General features: G+C 47.3%; 1 protein-coding gene across 2 annotated transcripts in view; it reads left to right on the top strand.

Moving 5' to 3' along the window:
* The window catches only part of LOC138303531 (zinc finger protein OZF-like), a 45241-nt gene extending 33829 nt beyond the window's left edge, over positions 1–11412 (top strand). For both annotated transcript variants that reach the window (XM_069242745.1, XM_069242744.1), the window contains exon 5: positions 8390–11412. In XM_069242745.1, the coding sequence (XP_069098846.1) occupies positions 8390–9246 (857 nt within the window). In that variant the 3' untranslated portion in view covers positions 9247–11412. The remainder of the gene's footprint in view (positions 1–8389) is intronic.
* The last annotated feature ends 11955 nt before the right edge of the window (positions 11413–23367 follow it).

Below are 23367 nucleotides of genomic sequence, written 5' to 3'. Positions count from 1 at the left end.
AGGGAGGTTGAGGATGAGTCGTGCTGAGGCGTTCTGGATTCGCTGGAGTTTCTTCTGGATCTTGGCCGTTGTTCCCACGTAGAGGGTGTTGCTGTAGTCCAGTCTGCTGCTGACGAGGGCGTGGGTGACCGTTCTTCTGGTTTCCAAGGAAATCCATCTGAAGGTCTTGCGGATCATTTAAAGGGTGTTGTAGCATGATGACGAGATGGCGTTGACTTTCTGGGTCATAGAGAGCTCGGAGTCCAGTATGAAGCCCATGTTGCGTTCGTGGGTGGCTGGCATTGGGGGCGACCCCAGAGTGGCAGGCCACCAGGAGTCGTCCATGCAGAGCTGTTGGGGCCAAAGTTGAGGAGCTCTGTCTTTTCTGAGTTCAGTTTGAGGCGGCTTGCTTTCATCCAGTAGGCAATGGCGTGGAGTCCGGTGTGGAGGTTGTTCTTAGCGAATGCGGGGTCCTTCGTGAGGGAGAGGATGAGCTAAGTGTTGTCGACGTAGGAAACGATGTTGAGGCCTTGGGATCGGACGATGTTGGCGAGCGGAGCCATGTAGACATTGAAGAGGGTGGGGCTGAGGATGGAGCCCTGCGGAACTCCGCAGATGGTCTCGTTGGCCTTGGACAGGAACTGGGGAAGGCGCACTCTTTGGGGCCTTCCTGAGAGGAAGGAGGTGAGCCAGTCCAGGGCTCTGTGGTGAATCCCGGCGTTGAAGAGGCGTGTGCGCAGGGTGTGGTGACAGACGGTGTCGAAGGCTGCGGAAAGGTCAAGGAGGATGAGGGCGATAGTTTCACCTTTGTCGGGTCTGTTCCTGATGTCATCGGTGCAGGCGATGAGGGCGGTCTCGGTGCTGTGATTTTTGCAGAATCTGGACTGGGAGAAGTCGAGTAGGTCGTTGTCCTCCAGGAAGCGGGAAAGTTGGCAGTTGACTATCTTCTCGATCACCTTCGCGGGGAAGGGGAGTAGGGAGGTAGGACAGTTGTTTTTGAGGTCTTAAGGGTCAGCTTTGGGCTTTTTGAGCAAGGCGTTGACCTCCGTGTATTTCCAGCTCTCCGGGAAGATGGCGATCTTGAAAGAGTTGCTGATTATAGTCCGTAGTTGGAGGGGGGGGGGGGGCGATGATTTGGCTGGCTTTATTGAAGATGTGATGAGGGCAGGGGTCAGCGGGAGAGCCGGAGTGGATGGTGCTCATGGTCTTGGTGGTTTCCTCATCGTTGGTGGGGGTCCAGGCGCTCAGTATGTTGGTCCGGCAGGACCTGATGGGGTCGCCCTTGGTGGTGATGGTGGTGGGGGATAGTGGTGTGAAGCTTCCATGGGTGTCTGTGATCCTGCGGTGGAAGAAGGTGGTGAGGGAGTTGCATATGTCTTGCGAGTGGGGTCGGATGGCGGAGCAGGACTTTGTGTTGGTGAGTTCCTTGATCATTCTAAAATAGTTCCTTGCTGTTGTGCGCGTAGTTGTCAATTCGTTCTTTGTAGAAAGATCTTTTGGTGGACCGGATGAGCTGGTGGTGTTTGTGCACCGCTGACTTGAGGGCAGCGAGGTTGCTTTCTGAGTGTTCTTGGCACCAGATCTTCTCAGCTCTCCATCATTCTCGTTTGGAGGACTGAATGTCTGTGGTGAACCAGGGGGCTTTCTTGTTGACGTGGGTGATAGTGGTTTTCTTGAGAGGGGCAAGGGTATTGGCGCAGTCGTCGAGCCACTGTTTGAGGTTGAGGGCGGCAGTGTTGGGGTCGTTGGTTGTGGGTGGTAGGGCACGGGCGAGGTTGGAGATCATTTGATCCTTGGAGATCTTGTTCCACTTGCGGTGGGGGATCTGGGGTGGTTGGTGGTGGCTGGTGGGTTTCCGGAAGGAAAAATGAACACAGCGGTGGTCGGTCCAGTGGAGTTCGGTGGTGTGAGTGAAGGTGATCTGGCTGCTGGAGGAGAAGATGGTGTCAAGAGTGTGACCGGCTGAGTTGGTAGGCAAGGTGACCAGTTGCTTGAGTCCGAAGTTGGGGAGGTTGTCTAGTAGGGCAGAGGAGTTGCTGTCGCTGGTGTTCTCCAGGTGGAAATTCAGGTCACCGAGGAGCACATAGTCCGTGGAGGCGAGGGCATGGGAGCTGATAGTGTTGGCGATGGCGTTGCAGAATTGAGTGCGGGAACCTGGTGGTCTGTGGACGAGGGTTCCTCTCAGGGTGGTGTTGGTGTTGATGTGTATCTGGATCGCGGATGTCAGTTGAGATCCTAATGGAGCTTTTGTGGACTGTGGCGATTCCTCCTCCTGGCTTGTTTGTATGGTCTCTTCAGGTGATCTTGTAGCCCTCAGGAATGGCTGTGGCGATGTATGGTTCCGATGAGGGGTTCATCCAGGTTTCGGTGAGGAAGGCGATGTCCGGGGCGTTAGATGTGAGCAGGTCCCAGAGTTCGATGGCATGCTTGTGTACGGAGCGGGCGTTGAGGAGAATGCAGCTGAGGTGGGTGGCGTTGTTGTGCTTGGGGGCTTGCGTGCTGGTGAAGTGGCACGTGTGGCAGGAGAAAGGTCTATGGGCATGCCTAGGGGAGGTCTGGACGCAGGCAGTGGAGTGGCTGGGGTTGAGTGTGAGGAGTTCTGACGCAGTGTAGTGGCGTCTGGCAGTGAGGGGGGGGGGACGTGCAGCACAGGGGGACTGGCGCTGGGTGCGGTCCAGGCTCAGACGGGCCAGGCGGGCTTGCCTCTGACACGCCAGCGAAACGGCCGCCATTAAGAAGGAGAGGTGGGAGGGAGGAGCAGCTGGGAGGCGGGTGGCAGTAACGAATGGGGGCGCGAGGGGGGCGGTACACAGGGGACGCAGCGGCAGAGCTGGGGAGAATCGGGCAGACAAGGCAGTGAAAAAAGGGCAATAAAACAGTTTAAAAACTGCGGAAAAAGCAAAACCAACGGTAAACAAAAAAGGCACAGTAAAAGGCACAAATACAGATTACACACACTATTCTTACAGCAAACCACTAGACAACAGGGGTGAGGTGCAGGTGGGTGCCTGCGGGTGGTAGAGGGCCCCGAACTCTCGTCAGAAGCAAGGGTGGGGTCTGGGGCATGGAGGCAGGCTGGTGGAGCTGCTCGGCGTGTCGAGTGACTCCTGGCCTTAAGGCAGGTCAGGGGTCACACTTGGTACTGCGCAGCGGGTGCCATTAAGAAGGGGAGGTGGGAGGGAGGAGCAGCTGGGAGGCGGTAACAAATGGGGGCGCGAGGGGGGTGGGGCTGCAGGGGACACAGCGGCAGAGCTGGGGAGAATCGGGCAGACATGGCAGTAAAAAAAGGGCAATAAAACAGTCAAAAAACTGCGGAAAAAGCAAAACAAACGGTAAACAGTAAAAGGCACTAATACAGATTACACACACACACACCACCCCCCCCCCCTTACAGCAAACCACTAGACACCAGGGATGAGGCACAGACGGGTGCATGCGGGTGGTGGAGGGCCTCAAACTCTCGCCAGAAGCAAGGGCGGGGTCTGGGGCACGGAGGCAGGCTGGTGGAGCTGTTCGGCATGTCGAGTGACTCCTGGCCGACCTTACGCCACGGGTTTCCAGCGGTGGAGTCAGTTGAGGCTCTGCATCAGAAACCATGCAGTCCTCCCAACTATAGGGAGGCAGAAAGTCATTCCTTGCAGACAAACTCTGAGTGACCCTTTAATTTTTTGAATACAGCAAACATAGATTCTAGTTTGAAATGCAACAGATTTTGCTGCTACATGTTTCTCTGACATCTGAGTCCTAGGAAACTTTTCTTGTTTGTGATCAGATGATGGATAAAAAGGCTGCTCTAGTCTCCTCTCAGTTAAAAGAGAGGTATTCCTGCATTAGAGCAGGCGAGAGGTAGAGCAAGACAATCCTTTCTGTTCAGGATCATGATCTATCCTATGGCATGACATTCCTGGCCAAGAAAGTTGTAAAATTCCCCTGAGCACAGGGCGAAAACTCCCTGCATGTTAGGAAAATGTTTATTTTGTCTTGTGAATCATCATGGATGTTAAGTGCCCCAGTGTCATAACCCAAACCATAGGGCCACACGAACAAAGGTAATTGTTTGTGTTTACGACATGGCAAATCTTAGCAATTCACTATTTGATAATCGCGAACACCAATGTATACATGTGTCTTTGACACATTTTGTGATTCCCAGTGGGTCGTAGATAGACCTACATCATGAATGTTAAAGAGGTAGGTCTCGCTTTGTGGCCCATTTCCTTAAAGGAAAACAATTTTGTTTTTGTTTTAAAGAAAAGTTTATTTTTTCATTTTTTTAAAGGCAGGCAGTGGTGTGTGGGACCACTGCCTACTCTTAAAAAAACATTTTTACAAACTTTCCCAAAGGGGAAGGGGTCCCTTGCAAACCCCTTCCCATTTGTGAAAGTGTTACCACCAATTTTGAGTTGGTGGTAAAATGTGAATGCTTTGCACCGTATTTCGGTCACAAAATGTTCATACATACCACTGGAATTCGGTATTAGGAAGGGACGCTCTCAACCCGCCCCTTCTAAATACCGAATCGCAAACCCAAATTGTTATTCGTTAACAGGTTACTGAATCGCTGTTTGAGCTTCGTACATGTGAAAATGTCTTTCTGCGTTCGCAAATGGGCCGATTCTGCAAACCGACCGGCTTGTGACCTCAAAAGGACTTTGAACAGGTGGCCCACAGTTCCTTTCTCTCACTCTGGGTGAGTAGCATCCATTCTCGAAGTCTAGAACATTGCCAGAAAGTTCATTAAAAACATGGGTTTTGTCTCCAGCTCAGACTCTGAGCAGTGTGGCCAGCGCACCTCTATAAATTGATTTTCTCTTTGAAACTTGCAGGTCCTGCCAGCACTTCTGGGTAGCCAGGCCGAGTTCTGGAAAATAAAACACGGGCTCTGGCCACTGCCCGAGTTACAAAGTCATGTTGCCCAGTATCTGCCAATTCTGCCAACACAGTCTCCTTATTCCTCTTCCTACTCTCTGATTTTCTGGAAGGTAAAAAGAGAGACTTTCAGGGCATACATGTTGGCTGCAGTCCTGCCTTCTGTGAATACCTTAGTAAGAAACTGTTGCACTTCATTTTTCAGTCCAAGAGTCAGACTTTGTCAGACTGGGCCTCAATTTCTGGGAGTTTCTCTTTGAATTCCAAATGCTTGATTTTAGCAAATGTGCAGTTTTAACATTTTGTGCACATATAGATGGATAGATAGATTTATATCTTTGGTACCATTTGAGGAATCGTCACGAAATTTCTGAAATATGTGTCGCTGTGATTCGTTTTGAGCATGGAAAGTTTCTGGGTGATCCGTCAAGCGGGGGCCGAGAAAAAGGGGGCTAAAAACATTGCATTTTCCTTGTTAATTCTTTAGACACGACTACAGGCCGAACCACTGAACTGAATTATACCAAATTTGGCAGAAAGCTAGCTGTTGGTACACAGATTACATTTTCACTTATGTGGTGTGAATCTGTTCAGTAGTTTTTGAGATATTAAAGCAAAAATAAATATGTATATCTCTGCCCTCGAATATTTCACAAATAATTTGTGAAAATCACTATTTTTTGTGAATACGATTGTGAAAAGAAGCGTTGCAATTGGCTGACCGCAACCTGACTACAAAATTGTGGCCGTCACTTTATTTCATGGGACATGGTCCCCGAAGTGATAAATCCAAATTGAAAGTGGCTTTAGCGGTCAGGGTGATATCGGTGTTTTGGGTGCAAATTATGGGTTTAAAATAGTTTTGCCTCACCATGTGTGATTCATGAATGTGAACAAATTTGACAGACGAAACACTCATTCATACACTAATTAATTCACTCATACATGCACTCACTCATGCGTCCACTTACACACCCACTCAGACTCATGCACCCACTCAGACTCGCACACCCATTTTCAGACCCACTCAAACACTCATGCACACAGTCACAGATCTACTGACAGAGACTGGCCCTGTGGCCAACCTGCGCTGTCCACAGCCAAAGGCCGTGCGTGGCGTGGGGTTGAGTGGCTCTAAGGGGTTGGTTGCAAGGTCTGGCTGCAGGCTAGCCCTTTGCGACCAACCCATGCTGCGCACAGCCAAAGGTGTTGGTTGGAATAACATATAGTAATTCAAATTGTTTTACGGTAAAAAGCCATTGAAATTCACTGTAAAAAACAAGGGTTACAGGGACATTATAGTTAGGTTCTGAATTTATCCGTACAAAACAATAGGAATTCAGCAGTTATAGTTAGACTTCTTTAAAGTAATATGTTACCTAAAAGAACTCTAACTATATAACTACTGAATTTCTATGGTTTTGTACAAGTAAATTCAGAACCTAACTATAATGTCCCTGTAACCTTTGTTTTTTTTTTAGTGAGGGAAAAAATATATATACACACGTTTTACAAAAACACAGAACGTGCACTCCATAGAATTTTTGTAATATTTATTGGTCCACACACCACCCAAAACTGACTTTGACAAACACATTTCGGCGTGAAAAGCCTTTCTCAGTGTCCAAGCCTGACCATAGTGTGGTCATTTAAATAAACAAAATACTGTGACTTTCTGGCAGCTCAAATCATAGAAACAAGGGGTGCACTGTTATTGCTAATACTTGCTATTGCTAATATTTAATTCCCGCTAACACAACGGCCATAATCAAGGAGATACAATGAAAAGGTACTTATGGTGGCAGAGTCTCAGTTTGTACAACATCTTACTTTCAAAGTCATAACAATAAAAAAAAAAGGATTTTTTTAAATCAAAATCACCCATTTATCACTATGCCTGATAGGCATGCAACTCTGGTCCCTCCTTTGTGCTTTCCAATTAACGCCTAAAATGAATGGGAACGATCAAGCCTTGAATGGGTAACTTCAAACGTGCGGCGGCCATATTGTGCAGGCTCCTCAGATCACAGTCTAGGCCCTCCATTCAGTACGTGTTCCCTAGAGAGCCCTCCTTCCTGAAATAGTGCAAAATGGCACCTGAGCTTTCTGCAGTGCTGAGAACGGTTACCGCCAAGAGGCTATGTATATAAGGGGTTTGCCTCAGCAAACAAACAGAAACATCAGGGTATGATTAGACAGTTTCCTACACAAATGTTCAACATTGGAGACTAGCTTAATCAAGCCTTTGGCAACAGGTATTAATCTAACCGTGTGTTTGGCCCGTACATAGTCGAATATAAGGAATATTCACAGTTGAATGGATGAGAGCCCCGCCAGACGTCCGAGTCTCCAGTGACTGGGCCAGTCAACGTCTATCCCTCTCTTTTCACTAATTTTTCATGGAGATCTACGATGCTAACTGTCCAGTTTTCATTCTACCACAACAGAGTCCGTGTCAATGAGTACAGCAGTCTTTTTGTTTTTTTTAAACAAACACCAGGTTTAATACACATTAGTACCCTGGAGGCGTAGGTACGGCTTCATACTACTGTATGAAGTAATTTGTGCTGCCTCTCGTGTGGCACCCCAGCTGCCATTATTAAATACAACAGGCGGAAGTCCAAATGAACGGAGTTTACATCAATCACAGAAGAGTTGCCAGTAAGGGCAGGGTCATGGAACACTTCACCTATCTTTGACCCTCCCCTGGAGCATGGACCAAGTACTTGTGTCCATCCACTGCTCCCACGCTAGGAGCTGCTTTTTTCTTTCACGCGCCATGTTGTTTGTCAGGCCAGGCTGCTGTGGGCGTTGGGCACACGCCCAGGAATAGGCCAGGCCAGGCTGTGGGAGCGTGGCCCAGGCAGCTACATCATTTGTGTGGTTGTTTGATAAATGATTGTTTCGTATTTTTGTATATTGTTTTAGGGTTGAAATTAACCAAACTGCTTAGTGCAGGGTTCCCGGATTCCAACAATGATGACTGGGGCTCCCCGTGTTCCAATAATGATCCAGTGGGCAGTCCCAGGATTCCGGTAATGAATGATGTAGCGGTACACAGAAGTCAAAAGGTTAACAACCACTGCTGTAGAGCTTAGAGGGTCCTGCACTAGTGAGCTCTGTTTACAGTTGCTGATCTTTAAGCTCAATGAATCGGGCACAATGTTTGCATTTCTTGCCTCATGCATTTCTTTAAAGTGCATGCCACATTCCGATAGCTGAATCTGTGCAGTGATGCTCGTCGATAGTTCTGGCCCTTTACTTTCTGCTGACGCTGCGCTGTCAGTACTGGCTGTTTCTACTGAGCGACTCATGTCCATCACTGGAATTCCCAGGAGTTTCTCTTTGCGGGAATAAATGATGGCACTTGTACAACAGAGATATTCCTGATGTTTGTCGGTCAAGGAGGAGCATGGCAGGTTCCTCTCATTATAACACTAAACAAATTCCTGCCCTGAGCTGTCAAACTTTGATGTATAAAAAAAATTGATGCTTAATTGTTGAATTGTTTTTTAATACCTTTTATTTTTTCTTTCTGCAGCAAAGCAATCACAGACCAGAAGTGGGAATGAGAGAGCTTGGAAGAAGAAGTTTACAAAGAAACTCCTCCTAGGAAATCGGCAAGTAACCCACAGAAGTGCACACGCCTTCTCCTGCACTGAGTGTGAAAAGAGCTTTGCCAAAAAGTTGCATCTTGTCGAGCACCAGCAAATGCACGTTGGAGTGAGGGACTTCCAGCGCCCTGCCTGTGATAAAAGCTTTACTGAAAAAGCAGATCTGAACCACCGAAGAACTCACATCAGAGAGAGACGCTATCAGTGCGATCAGTGTGAGAAAAGCTTTACTCAAAAATCTAATCTCATCAACCACCAGCGAATCCACTCTGGAGTGAGGCCTTTTCACTGTAACAAGTGTGGAAAAAGCTTTACTCAAAAGGGAAATCTTCAAAATCACCAAAGAGTACACACAGAGGAGAGGCCCTTTGCCTGCAATGAGTGTGTGAAATGTTTTTCTCAAAAGGCAAGCCTCTTAAATCACCAAAGAATCCACTCTGGAGTAAAGCCCTTTCAGTGCACTAGTTGTGAGAAACGCTTTACCCAGAAGTCAAGTCTTTTAAATCACCAACGAATACACTCAGGAACAAGGCCATTTCAGTGTACTGACTGTGAGAAAAGTTTCGCTGTGAAAGCAACCCTTTCTCGCCACATGAGAATTCACACAGGAGTGAGGCCATTTCAATGCACAGAATGCGAAAAGAGGTTTATTCGGAAGTCAGATCTTATACCACACCTGAAAACCCACAAAGGATCAGAGCTGTTTCCCTGCACCAAGTGTACAAAGAGGTTTAAATCAAAGGCTGGGTTTAAAAATCACCAGTGTACTGTGACGCATCAGTAGTTCCCACTTATTATTAGAAAAGTATTACTCTGAAATAAAAAATACTTTAACACCTGAAAACTCACACAGGCTTGAGGTCTTTTCTGTGCACAGATGCACGTGCAACGGTATCCAAAGACACACACTCAGACTTTCCAGAACGTGAAAGAATGCAGACAGCAACATCAGAAATCAACATCTGTATAAAACTTGGGAATAAAATGGCTGTTAGTCGTGTGATTGCTAAATCCGAAACCTCTACTTCTCTCTGTCCTCAGTTTGTGCACAGAGATAGCTTCTGGCAGTTTGTGTGGGTCCCCCGGCTAACTGCATCTTGACCAAATACAAAGGTTTGTAGACGATTAATATGTAATCCACAGCCCTGCCCAGGAATAAAGGTCATTGCAGCAACCGCAACAAGGTACAAACTGAATTTAGCATGGATTACCTATCAACAAGGATTTGATGGGATCCCACATTCTCAAATGATGACAATTACACAAACTTCAACCAATGTCCATGCAATGTACTTTGATCACAATGAAACCTCCCTAATGAACATCTGTAAGTGACATGGAAGAGGGTATGTTACAGTTCTGAACATAAAGACCGCTCGGATTATTTTAAGGAAAAGCTGTGCAGTACTTTCAGTCTCTGGAGCTGTATCCTCCCCCTCAGCCCTGATAAAGGCTGCAACTTAAAAAAACAGGATTCAAGATATCATGAAATTAATGGTTTGAAACTACAGCTTCCAAAATACTAGCAAACAATTGATTTTTCTCTAGTTCTCATGTACGTGCTGGTCCACATCAGCTTTGACAAAGAAGATAATTGTTCAGTAGAGTGAAACACTTGTCAGCTGCTGTCACTGAAGGAATATTAATCATAAGCCAAATTTGAATCTATTGTATGAATCCATTGTATGAGGACTCTGACAGGACAAAGTACAGTGAAATGAAGTCTCAAGCTTGGATTTTTGTTGTTTTTTTTTTAATAGGGGTTAATCATATATGGAGAAAAAGAGTGCTTGATTTCATTATTTTTCAACCAAGTATGTGTTAACCTTAAAAACAAATAAGCCTTGTAGGTTCACTTGTTGGTTTTGCATTAAAAAAAAAAAAATACAAGAGACTGGTATGCGGCTCGAGCGATTGCCACTGGCGGAGATTAATTCAAGAATTCCATCCATTACCTTGTTGTTGCCGTTGACACCCTTGGTGCAACTAGTTCGCTCATACCTGTGCTTTTTGATCACTTTGCCGTAGGACTCCGTCTCTACCTCGCTGATGAGACCTGAATAGGTTGGAACCAGTCTGTGGTCACTTGTGATCCTTTCTGAAGGGGGCCTTGCAGTTCGGGATGGCTGAGATTAATTTAAGCCTTCCATCAGTTTCATGTTAAAGACATTGCTGTCATTTACCTTGTGTAGTATTTCTCATGCTTATATGATGCATATTTATCCCAACCGCAAAGAGGGTCTAGAGAAAACCTCCTGGCTACAAGTGAGGCATTAACTAAAGCTGCACCCAGGAAGATCTGTCTGGAGGAAGATTGCAACCGAGGCAAGATCTGTCTGGAGGAAAATTGCAACCGAGGCATTACCTAAAGCTGCACCCAGGAAGATCTGTCTGGAGGAAGATTGCAAGCGAGACATTACCTAAAGCTGCACTGAGGAAGATCTGTCTGGAGGAAGATTGCAAGCGAGGCATTACCTAAAGCTGCACTGAGGAAGATCTGTCTGGAGGAAGATTGCAACCGAGGCATTAACTAAAGCTGCACCCAGGAAGATCTGTCTGGAGGAAGATTGCAACCGAGGCATTACCTAAAGCTGCACCCAGGAAGACCTGCCTGGAGGAAGATTGCAACCGAGGCATTACCTAAAGCTGCACCCAGGAAGACCTGCCTGGAGGAAGATTGCAAGCGAGGCATTACCTAAAGCTGCACCCAGGAAGACCTGCCTGGAGGAAGATTGCAAGCGAGGCATTACCTAAAGCTGCACCCAGGAAGACCTGCCTGGAGGAAGATTGCAAGCGAGGCATTAACTAAAGCTGCACCCAGGAAGATCTGCCTGGAGGAAGATTGCAACCGAGGCATTACCTAAAGCTGCACCCAGGAAGATCTGTCTGGAGGAAGATTGCAACCGAGGCATTAACTAAAGCTGCACCCAGGAAGATCTGTCTGGAGGAAGATTGCAACCGAGGCATTAACTAAAGCTGCACCCAGGAAGATCTGTCTGGAGGAAGATTGCAACCGAGGCATTAACTAAAGCTGCACCCAGGAAGATCTGTCTGGAGGAAGATTGCAAGCGAGGCATTAACTAAAGCTGCACCCAGGAAGATCTGTCTGGAGGAAGATTGCAAGCGAGGCATTACCTAAAGCTGCACCCAGGAAGATCTGTCTGGAGGAAGATTGCAAGCGAGGCATTAACTAAAGCTGCACCCAGGAAGATCTGTCTGGAGGAAGATTGCAACCGAGGCATTACCTAAAGCTGCACCCAGGAAGATCTGTCTGGAGGAAGATTGCAAGCGAGGCATTACCTAAAGCTGCACTGAGGAAGATCTGTCTGGAGGAAGATTGCAAGCGAGGCATTACCTAAAGCTGCACCCAGGAAGATCTGTCTGGAGGAAGATTGCAAGCGAGGCATTACCTAAAGCTGCACCCAGGAAGATCTGCCTGGAGGAAGATTGCAAGCGAGGCATTACCTAAAGCTGCACCCAGGAAGATCTGTCTGGAGGAAGATTGCAAGCGAGGCATTACCTAAAGCTGCACCCAGGAAGATCTGTCTGGAGGAAGATTGCAAGCGAGGCATTACCTAAAGCTGCACCCAGGAAGATCTGTCTGGAGGAAGACTGCAAGCGAGGCATTAACTAAAGCTGCACCCAGGAAGATCTGTCTGGAGGAAGACTGCAAGCGAGGCATTACCTAAAGCTGCACCCAGGAAGATCTGTCTGGAGGAAGATTGCAAGCGAGGCATTAACTAACGCTGCACCCAGGAAGATCTGTCTGGAGGAAGATTGCAAGCGAGGCATTAACTAAAGCTGCACCCAGGAAGATCTGTCTGGAGGAAGATTGCAAGCGAGGCATTACCTAAAGCTGCACCCAGGAAGATCTGTCTGGAGGAAGATTGCAAGCGAGACATTAACTAAAGCTGCACCCAGGAAGATCTGTCTGGAGGAAGATTGCAAGCGAGGCATTAACTAAAGCTGCACCCAGGAAGATCTGTCTGGAGGAAGATTGCAAGCGAGGCATTACCTAAAGCTGCACCCAGGAAGATCTGTCTGGAGGAAGATTGCAAGCGAGACATTACCTAAAGCTGCACCCAGGAAGATCTGCCTGGAGGAAGATTGCAAGCGAGGCATTACCTAAAGCTGCACCCAGGAAGACCTGCCTGGAGGAAGATTGCAAGCGAGGCAAGATCTGTCTGGAGGAAGATTGCAAGCGAGGCATTACCTAAAGCTGCACCCAGGAAGATCTGCCTGGAGGAAGATTGCAACCGAGGCATTACCTAAAGCTGCACCCAGGAAGATCTGTCTGGAGGAAGATTGGAAGCGAGGCATTAACTAAAGCTGCACTGAGGAAGATCTGTCTGGAGGAAGATTGCAAGCGAGGCATTACCTAAAGCTGCACCCAGGAAGATCTGCCTGGAGGAAGATTGCAAGCGAGACATTACCTAAAGCTGCACCCAGGAAGATCTGTCTGGAGGAAGATTGCAAGCGAGGCATTACCTAAAGCTGCACCCAGGAAGACCTGCCTGGAGGAAGATTGCAAGCGAGGCATTACCTAAAGCTGCACCCAGGAAGATCTGTCTGGAGGAAGATTGCAAGCGAGGCATTACCTAAAGCTGCACCCAGGAAGACCGGCCTGGAGGAAGATTGCAAGCGAGGCATTAACTAAAGCTGCACTGAGGAAGATCTGTCTGGAGGAAGATTGCAAGCGAGACATTACCTAAAGCTGCACTGAGGAAGATCTGTCTGGAGGAAGATTGCAAGCGAGGCATTACCTAAAGCTGCACTGAGGAAGATCTGTCTGGAGGAAGATTGCAACCGAGGCATTAACTAAAGCTGAACCCAGGAAGATCTGTCTGGAGGAAGATTGCAACCGAGGCATTACCTAAAGCTGCACCCAGGAAGACCTGCCTGGAGGAAGATTGCAACCGAGGCATTACCTAAAGCTGCACCCAGGAAGACCTGCCTGGAGGAAGATTGCAAGCGAGGCATTACCTAAAGCTGCACCCAGGAAGACCTGCCTGGAGGAAGATTGCAAGCGAGGCATTACCTAAAGCTGCACCCAGGAAGACCTGCCTGGAGGAAGATTGCAAGCGAGGCATTAACTAAAGCTGCACCCAGGAAGACCTGCCTGGAGGAAGATTGCAAGCGAGGCATTACCTAAAGCTGCACCCAGGAAGATCTGTCTGGAGGAAGATTGCAACCGAGGCATTAACTAAAGCTGCACCCAGGAAGATCTGTCTGGAGGAAGATTGCAAGCGAGGCATTACCTAAAGCTGCACTGAGGAAGATCTGTCTGGAGGAAGATTGCAAGCGAGGCATTACCTAAAGCTGCACCCAGGAAGATCTGTCTGGAGGAAGATTGCAAGCGAGGCATTAACTAAAGCTGCACCCAGGAAGATCTGTCTGGAGGAAGATTGCAAGCGAGGCATTACCTAAAGCTGCACCCAGGAAGATCTGTCTGGAGGAAGATTGCAAGCGAGGCATTACCTAAAGCTGCACCCAGGAAGATCTGTCTGGAGGAAGATTGCAACCGAGGCATTACCTAAAGCTGCACCCAGAAAGATCTGTCTGGAGGAAGATTGCAAGCGAGGCATTACCTAAAGCTGCACCCAGGAAGATCTGTCTGGAGGAAGATTGCAAGCGAGGCATTACCTAAAGCTGCACTGAGGAAGATCTGTCTGGAGGAAGATTGCAAGCGAGGCATTAACTAAAGCTGCACCCAGGAAGATCTGTCTGGAGGAAGATTGCAAGCGAGGCATTACCTAAAGCTGCACCCAGGAAGATCTGTCTGGAGGAAGATTGCAAGCGAGGCATTAACTAAAGCTGCACCCAGGAAGATCTGTCTGGAGGAAGATTGCAAGCGAGGCATTAACTAAAGCTGCACCCAGGAAGATCTGTCTGGAGGAAGATTGCAAGCGAGGCATTACCTAAAGCTGCACCCAGGAAGATCTGTCTGGAGGAAGATTGCAACCGAGGCATTACCTAAAGCTGCACCCAGGAAGATCTGTCTGGAGGAAGATTGCAAGCGAGGCATTACCTAAAGCTGCACTGAGGAAGATCTGTCTGGAGGAAGATTGCAACCGAGGCATTAACTAAAGCTGCACCCAGGAAGATCTGTCTGGAGGAAGATTGCAAGCGAGGCATTAACTAAAGCTGCACCCAGGAAGATCTGTCTGGAGGAAGATTGCAAGCGAGGCATTACCTAAAGCTGCACCCAGGAAGATCTGTCTGGAGGAAGATTGCAAGCGAGGCATTAACTAAAGCTGCACCCAGGAAGATCTGTCTGGAGGAAGATTGCAACCGAGGCATTACCTAAAGCTGCACCCAGAAAGATCTGTCTGGAGGAAGATTGCAACCGAGGCATTACCTAAAGCTGCACCCAGGAAGATCTGTCTGGAGGAAGATTGCAAGCGAGGCATTAACTAAAGCTGCACCCAGGAAGATCTGTCTGGAGGAAGATTGCAAGCGAGGCATTACCTAAAGCTGCACCCAGGAAGATCTGTCTGGAGGAAGATTGCAAGCGAGGCATTACCTAAAGCTGCACCCAGGAAGATCTGTCTGGAGGAAGATTGCAAGCGAGGCATTACCTAAAGCTGCACCCAGGAAGATCTGTCTGGAGGAAGATTGCAAGCGAGGCATTACCTAAAGCTGCACCCAGGAAGATCTGTCTGGAGGAAGATTGCAAGCGAGGCATTACCTAAAGCTGCACCCAGGAAGATCTGTCTGGAGGAAGATTGCAACCGAGGCATTACCTAAAGCTGCACCCAGGAAGATCTGTCTGGAGGAAGATTGCAACCGAGGAAGTGGAGCAAGTTGATGCTTGTCATGGAACTCGTTAATCAGAGTGACGGAATACCGCCAGGTGCTCCTAAGCAGCCTATGAACTTTTGCACTTCCTGGTACCATTCTTGAAAGCTTTTAAGTTAAATTGTCGTAGAAGATTCGTTGTAGCGCTCCTGTTAGCATGCTAGCCATCCCCTTGTCCTTGACTGAACTCCGTTAGCAGATCTGACACATCACTGCTCCGGGAGCCATCAGACATCTGCATTACCTTCAGCCAGAACCAGCCACACTGGGCGTGAAGTACTGGAAGGCCTCACCTCCATCAGTTGCGTCACACAGCCCACCAGCCAGGGCACCTTGTATTGCTGGTATTGAGAATGTCTGTTGCGCTGAAGCAGCGTGTGTAGCTCAGGCACATATCGTGCGTAAGCAGCATTCCCATTGAAAATGTTCAGGGATGCTACGTCCTTGTGCTCTGCTATAGGATTATGTTTCTTCCAAATTCTGCGCATTCTTCTGCGGTGTGTGGCTGAGGGGGTTAGCTGACCTTCTGGTGGCACTACAGAATCCTTGCTTTAATCTTTCTTGCTTCCCCACCACCGGCCTGTAAAGTTATTGACACTACATTCTAGTATCTAATTCAGGCTAGTGGCTCTGCAGGACCGGATTCTGGTAGAAAAAATGAATCCTAAATGAAACTATGGCCTTCGTAGACAGCGCATCAGTTCCCCAGCCAGACATCCCGCTTGGGATCACTTCACTCTACCAGGACTGTGGGGAGTGTTTCATTACATGTTTACTGATAGTGGCTTTCTGGAACAAAGATGGACCTCTGGTCAACCTGCGACTGGCTGCATCATCTAAAGCAGCTCATGTCCGCATGGACGGCCATAGTTCGCTTCACACACTGCTTGTACTGTCACTGCCGGGTAGGAGCTTGTGTTCACTTGAGTGCATCGCCCTACTGCTCACCAGTCAGATCGTTTTATGCCTTGCCTTTTCCTCACTAGTTTCTCCACAAAGTTGTCCTTTACCAAGAACGTTTTACAACTTACACAAGAACAATAAGGAAATTAATTACCCAGGGCCCACTATAGTTTTGTAGTTAATGCTTATCTTCATGACCACGTGCCTTTATGGGGAAGTTCCAGTCTCTGCATCAACGTCAGGGTCCTGAACTGGGGAGTGACGCACACTGTGGATATCCACACCTTCTGTCACGTGCTTGCCCAAGGAGCCCGTAAACCCATTTTAGCCCTCCATGAAGAGTTTAGCCTCCTGTCTCATCAGTGCTGGTGGTACCTCCAGCTGGGACACTGCCTCACCCGTCGCCTGGGCCCATGCCCCTGTACCCTCCAGTGCTCCCCCATGGTTTCCTAACTCGGAATGTTGGTATGTTTCCAGGAGTGATGGCCAGCTTTTACCGCCTTCTGACTCCCCATTTATTCTCCTTGTCCCTGCTGAATAGTCTATGTAACAAATGGCAAGCCGACCACAAATGGAATATGAACCAGAGGACTGGGCGGGATGGCGCTACATGTTGGCACCAGAGAGGCATGGTTGGAATTTCGCACTGTACCCAGACGAAACTGTGGGCTTCAGGTCTGTTGCCCCACTCCAACTGCTGGTGCTGTGACAGTGACCATTGTGACTTGCTCCATATCCTCTATGAATGCCCTTCTGGGAAGCAGCTGTGTCACTTTTAGGGAAACTTTCCCATTTTCAGTGCCTTTAACTTGAGCCTTGATTCTACTGCATGACCTCTCGAATGCCCCAGCCCTCTCCCAGCTTGAGGGCCACCTACTCCACAAATCGTCTGTGATGTCAAAGAATTGCATTCTTCATCATTGGCCCTTCTCCCCCTCCCACAAATAGTGGCTCTCGGCCATGTATCGGGACAGCTTCATGCAAACACATCAACTATAACCTACAGGACAAGGCGGAGACCTTCCTCCTCACCCTTTTTCCAGGATGATGGAACCTCGTAGCTCTGTAGACTTGTCCTGGATCCTGCGGGCTGATATCCCTTCCAATTTCTTGCCTCTCCCTCCCTTTTCTTTCTCTCTCCTTTTCTCCACATGTGGGGTGGCCACCTCGGGTGGTGATTTAGCTACATAGATGCGCCCTGGTTGGGTCCCTGTTGCGCCCATGTGTCTACTGGACCAGGTTGGCTGCTGCTCGCCTTGCACTACATGTTACTCCTGCTTTGTACCGATTGATGTTCCATGTTACCTACCCCCCTTTCCTTTCTTTCCAATTTTGTACCAAAACCTCAATCAAGAAAGATGAAACAACAATAAGGAAATATTACTTGCCTCTTTCAACCTTACTTCTCATAGTGTGACGCAACAACATGGATACCTCATTAGCAGTTAAAGTCCCAACAACTCCCTCATGCTGACACCCAATCCACTGAATGGGAAGACTGGATCAAGGTCTTGAAAGCACTGGATGAGCTTAAATTCTCATCCAGCAGGAAGAGCTCTTTGTCGCTAAGTGCATTAGGCAAGAAAGTACATTTTCTGATTCTTACCTGGGGTGGTAAGGGCAGAAGGAACTGTTCCAGATGTTTATAAGGAGGCGTAAGAGATTGGAAGCCTGGTTTGCAAAGTGTCGCCATGACCAGGCACCTCAAACATAGGGTGAAATGGTGGATGGGTTTGGGGATAGGTTAAGGGGGCCTGCAATAAAATCTCAGTTCAGGTTAATTAAATGAATGAAATTAATTGATTAACACAAAAAACTCTGAACAATTTGCCAACAGAAAGAATGCAGTAGCACATGTGAGTGGCTAGCATTCCTTCCCTGGTATGTTATGTTGACTTGTATAGTGCACTAATCAACCGGAGGGTACTCAGGGGCATAGGCAGGTGTGTGATCCCTGCGAAGAACCAGGTCTTCAGCTTCTTGCAGAACTTAAGATGTGCGGAGGAGGCTCTATGTGTAGAGGGAGGTCGCTCCATGTCTTTCAGTGCAATGTGGGAGAATGAGAATGAATGAAGCTATTGCAGTTGCAAAACAAAATTAAAGAATTTGAGACGTGTATGAGGGGGATGCGAAGAAGTGAACAAAGCAAACTGCGGGCACGGGTTATTAAGGAAGAGGGTGACAGTGAGGAGACTGGTTAGTGGAAATGTGCGTATCTGAGCAGAGATCCAAAATTGAGGTGTGGCTCCTGGCTACAGCAGGCGCGTCAGTCTAAAAGCATACACTGATTACGCCCGTATTGTTTTTCGATTAATTTTAATTAGTATTGTTTCTGTGAAAAATAGAATTATATTTCCTGTAATGTTTGTGTCTCACATATAATTTTTCATTTTGTATCGCTCATGTGTACATTGTCAACTAGTTCTACGGGCTCACCTTGATTGTACTCAAGTATAAAATGGCTTGTTCTTAGTTGATACTCACTCTTGATCACATATTGTCACGTTTATCACTTGTATGAGAGCATCGAGTATGCTTCTCACCACAAACCCACTGTGCCGTCACATTGTTTCTAGTGTTTTTATACACAGTTGAACAAGATGAACATTTTATGTATTTGCACAATAATTGTGATATCCTTGGTCTTGGGAACACTGTTCTTTTTGCCTAAGCACAGATGTGGCAGACTAGATCTGAGGCACTACCGACAGCATCACACGCTACACCCTCTGTGCAAGAACATTAAGCAGTATCCGGGGGCACATGAGCTCCATTCCTTTGGATACAGACTAACAAAATCGCTGATGAAACAAGCATGTTTGGCCTCTGCAGAGATGTAAATGAGTGAAAGGTGTCACAACAGCTAGACAAGAAAGAAAGAACTATTGTTTATTGGTTCATATCTTGGCAGGGCTTAATCTGCCCTTTTGATGCCTAAGGTCATTAAAATAAGAAATATTGAGAGTTGGGTAGTGAAAGACCCAATGGCAAAGAGAAATTGATGGCCCAGTCATGAATGTTCATTTAACAAGATAAAGCACTCTAGGAAATTGTGGTCTCATTTCTCTCTTGTTGGACTATTGAAGTTGAATGTTACTTAGGTTTCAATGATGATAAATGTATGTTTGCAACTCCTTAATTTTGCAAGTGCAACTTAACAGACTTTCTTCTTTCCAGGCAATGTCAATCCTTATTCACCCAGAGCGAGGTCATCAAAAGCGCCCAGGGTGTGGGAGGGGACAACAATAGGGATGTGTGCCTGCTGTTTGTGCCACCAGGAAACATTAGTATTTCAGAAGGGTGGGTCACGGAAGCGTGTGCAGCTTCTTCTGTAATACAGATAGCTCTGCTGCGCATGTAGCATTGTCACAGTCTCTGGTGAAACACTGCCTCTGCTCCTACACCATGCAATAGATGTTGGTGCACAGGCAAAGAAGCTATTAGGAAGTTCAGTGACTGCGCCGCATAGGGGTAGACTACAGTCCAGTGCTCCTCCAAGGGCATATTTTGAACAAGAGTGTTAAAAATGGGTTTCCTGGTCGGCTGAAGTATGCACCTAGGTCAGGCAGGAACCACCACTCTAGTTAGGGTAAGCTAGATACACATTTAGACATTAACCTGTGCTCACCCTCTGGTAGTTTGGCACAGAGCAAGCAGGGTAAACTTAAGATGTAATGTATTTGTGCAACATACACAGTAACACAATTAAAACACTACAAAAAGAATCCACACAGGGTTGGAAAACTAGAGAATATGAGTAAAACAAGACCAAAACAACAAAATCCATCAGTAGAAGTTTAGATATTATTTTTTAAAGATTAGCGCCCAAACATAGGCCCATAGTTCTAGTTTTTGAAGCAAAACTGAGCAAATGCAGTTTTGCGCCAAAAAGTTTATCGCCGGCTTGTGTCATTCCTGATCGCCAGCTGGGCACCATATTGTTTTGGAATGGTGAAAGCATGTGCTAAGGATCGGCTGGCGTCAAAATAAAAGAAGCTAGCCGTTGGGTGGCATTAGGGGAAAATGGCATTAGGGTGGCAGAAATTACGCTAGGCTGGTTAACACCAATATATATGGTGTTAACCAGCCTAGCGTCATATCTTGACGCAGTAGCACCCAAAAATTACTCCTGCCTTAGTAAAGACAGGATTCATGCCCACCTCCCCAATGGCCATGGCCAGGGGACCAGTGTCCCCCTGTGCATGGCTATTACACCCAGTGCCATGCAGGGGGCCCACAATGGCACTTAAAAAAAATTAAATACATACCTATACTTACCCAGAATGGGGACCCCTATCCTCTGGTATGTGTGGGGGTGTTCCTGGGGCGGGCACTTACGGGCCCATTCAATGGTGTTTGGTCATGGAAAAGGGTCCACAGGTACCTTAACACCTGCTCTGACCCAGGCGTTAAATAATTACGCTAGGCAAGCTTAGTATCATTATATAGGTCCACCTCCCACCCGTTCATCGTTTTTGCACCAGGGGATAAATATGGCGCTAAGAGCTTAGCGTTGTTTTTGGACAGGAATGCCTACCTTGCATCTCATTGACACAAGTTTGGTTCATGCATCCAAAAAATTATGATAACTCCAGTTTGCAATGTTTTAGCGTAAGAAAAAAAATGACGCCAAAATAAATCAAACAGACCATAAATATGGGCTATAGTGCTTAGAAGTCACGAACAGTCAAAAGGTTACTTGAGGTCATGAGGCACTAGTGCAAATCCAAAGTTCAGGTCCACTGTGATGGAGGGTTGTCTGGCTACAGAACCCACACAGTGTCCGCTGAGAAAGTACCTTGTATGGAGCAAAGCATCGAAGCTGAGGGCACACTGCGTTGGTATTGTCCACACAGCCTAGTCACTGCATCATCGTAGGGCTCCGTAGAGATGAATGCAATGCTGCGTCGGCAAGCAGAGTGCTGTTGTTGGGTCACGCAGGCTGTGAATCGTCTGTCATCGAACAGCCTCTGCCTTGGTGTTGAAGGGTGATGCAGAGGAAATTCTAACGCAGTTGAGGCGGTGTCAGTTTTTGCAGGAATTAGCTGCAGAACCCACTTCTGAGGTCCAGGACTGGAGAGTGGCTCCTCGTGCAATGATAGGACTCACAGATGACAGAGTCCAGCAGCACCATGAGAGTTGCATGCAGTCTTTGATGTCCCTGAGACTGCAGAAGAACAAGTGGCAAGCCAGCAAGCCCTTGGCGTCACTCTGGGTTGAGATGGGTCCAGTCCTTGTCCTCAGCAGGACAGAGATCAGCATGCAGCAGGGCAGCTCAGCAAAACAGAGAACCATTTCCTTGGAACAGTCAGTCCAGGCAAAGTGGCAATCTTTGCAGCTCCACAGTCTTTACTCCAACAGAGTTCTTCCCAAGTCCAGTGGTAATCTGATTTTAGAGAGTCAGAGCCCCAGTACTTATACCCAAATGTGCCTTTGAAGTGGGGTTGACTTCAAAGCAGCTTCTTGAAATCCACAAATTCCCCCTTTCATCCCAACCCTGGCTCCAGGCTAGCAGTTGATTGGGGTGGGAGGGGGAATTGAAGGGGGATAGGGGAGGGGGCAGTAATCAGCCCTTTGTGTTGGGACAGGCACTTTCCTATTCATGTGTGTCAGCTCCCCTCCACCCTTTGTGCCCAGAAAAGCCCATCAAGATGTGGATGAATGCTCAGACACACCTACCCTTCTTTTGTTTGTGACCACCTTGAGGGAATGCACAAAGTGAGGCTGTCACCTACCCTAGACATGTATTGGGGACAGGCTGTAAGGCACACAGAGCAATAACAGCAGACAAATGTCCACTTTCTAAAAGTGGAATTTCTAAAATAGTAATGTTAAATCCGACTTTACCAATAACAACGATTTATCATTACCATTCTAAAGATATGAAACATGACAAAGCTACTCTTTTCTGATCAGGAACTTCAGCTTAAAGGTGTATTAAGGCATTCTGAATGCTGGCCAAAGAAAGGTATAGACCCCATAGTAGTGAAAGACGACTTTGGGAGTTTTTCATTACCAAGACTTGCAAAACTAAAAGTACATGTCCTACCTTTTACTTGTATAGCACCCTGCCCTATGGGCTAGATGGGGGTGACGTATATGTAATAAAAGGGGAGTTTAAGGCTTGGCAAGGAGTTTTAAATGCTAAGTTGAAGTGGCAGTAAACTGCGCACACAGGCCCTGCAACAACAGCCTGAGTCATGTTTAAAGCATGGGTGGCACAATCAGCGCTGCAGGCCCACTAGTAGCATTTCATTTACAGGCCTCAGGTATATGGTATACCATTTTGTAAGGGACTTGGAGGTAAATTAAAAATGCCAATTGTCTGTACACCAACGTTACTATGTTTACGGGAGAAGCACATGCACTTTAACACTCGTTAGCAGTGGTAAGGTGCTCAGAGTCCTAAAGCCAACAAAAACAAATTCAGCAAAAAGGGAAGGAGGATGGCAAAAAATTTGATAGTGACCCTGCAGAAAGGGCCATTTCCAACAGGAGGAAAGAGGAAAATGGGTCCCCCAGACTTCCTCCTGAAGGCAGGAACAGCCACTCACTGCACTTGCCTGCAAGAGGATCTATGTCCTTGTAGGAAAGTACCATCTTGCCTGGCATGTTACCCCCATTTTTCACTGTATATATGTTGTTTTAGTTGTATGTGTCACTGGGACCCTGGTAACCCAGGGCCCCAGTGCTCATAAGTGTGCCTGAATGTGTTACCTGTGTAGTGACTAACTGTCTCACTGAGGCTCTGCTAATCAGAACCTCAGTGGTTATGCTCTCTCATTTCTTTCTAAATTGTCACTAACAGGCTAGTGACCACTTTTACCAATTTACATTGGCTTACTGGAACATCCTTATAATTCCCTAGTATATGGTACTGAGGTACCCAGGGTATTGGGGTTCCAGGAGATCCCTATGGGCTGCAGCATTTCTTTTGCCACCCATAGGGAGCTCTGACAATTCTTACACAGGCCTGCCACTGCAGCCTGAGTGAAATAACGTCCACGTTATTTCACAGCCATTTTACACTGCACTTAAGTAACTTATAAGTCACCTATATGTCTAACCTTTACCTGGTAAAGGTTAGGTGCAAAGTTACTTAGTGTGAGGGCACCCTGGCACTAGCCAAGGTGCCCCCACATTGTTCAGAGCCAATTCACTGAACTTTGTGAGTGCGGGGACACCATTACACGCGTGCACTACA

Source organism: Pleurodeles waltl, chromosome 7 (assembly GCF_031143425.1).
Source record: "Pleurodeles waltl isolate 20211129_DDA chromosome 7, aPleWal1.hap1.20221129, whole genome shotgun sequence".
Lineage (NCBI taxonomy): Eukaryota > Metazoa > Chordata > Amphibia > Caudata > Salamandridae > Pleurodeles > Pleurodeles waltl.
The sequence above is the reverse complement of the archived record's forward strand: the minus strand, read 5'-3'. Positions and strand labels throughout refer to the sequence as shown.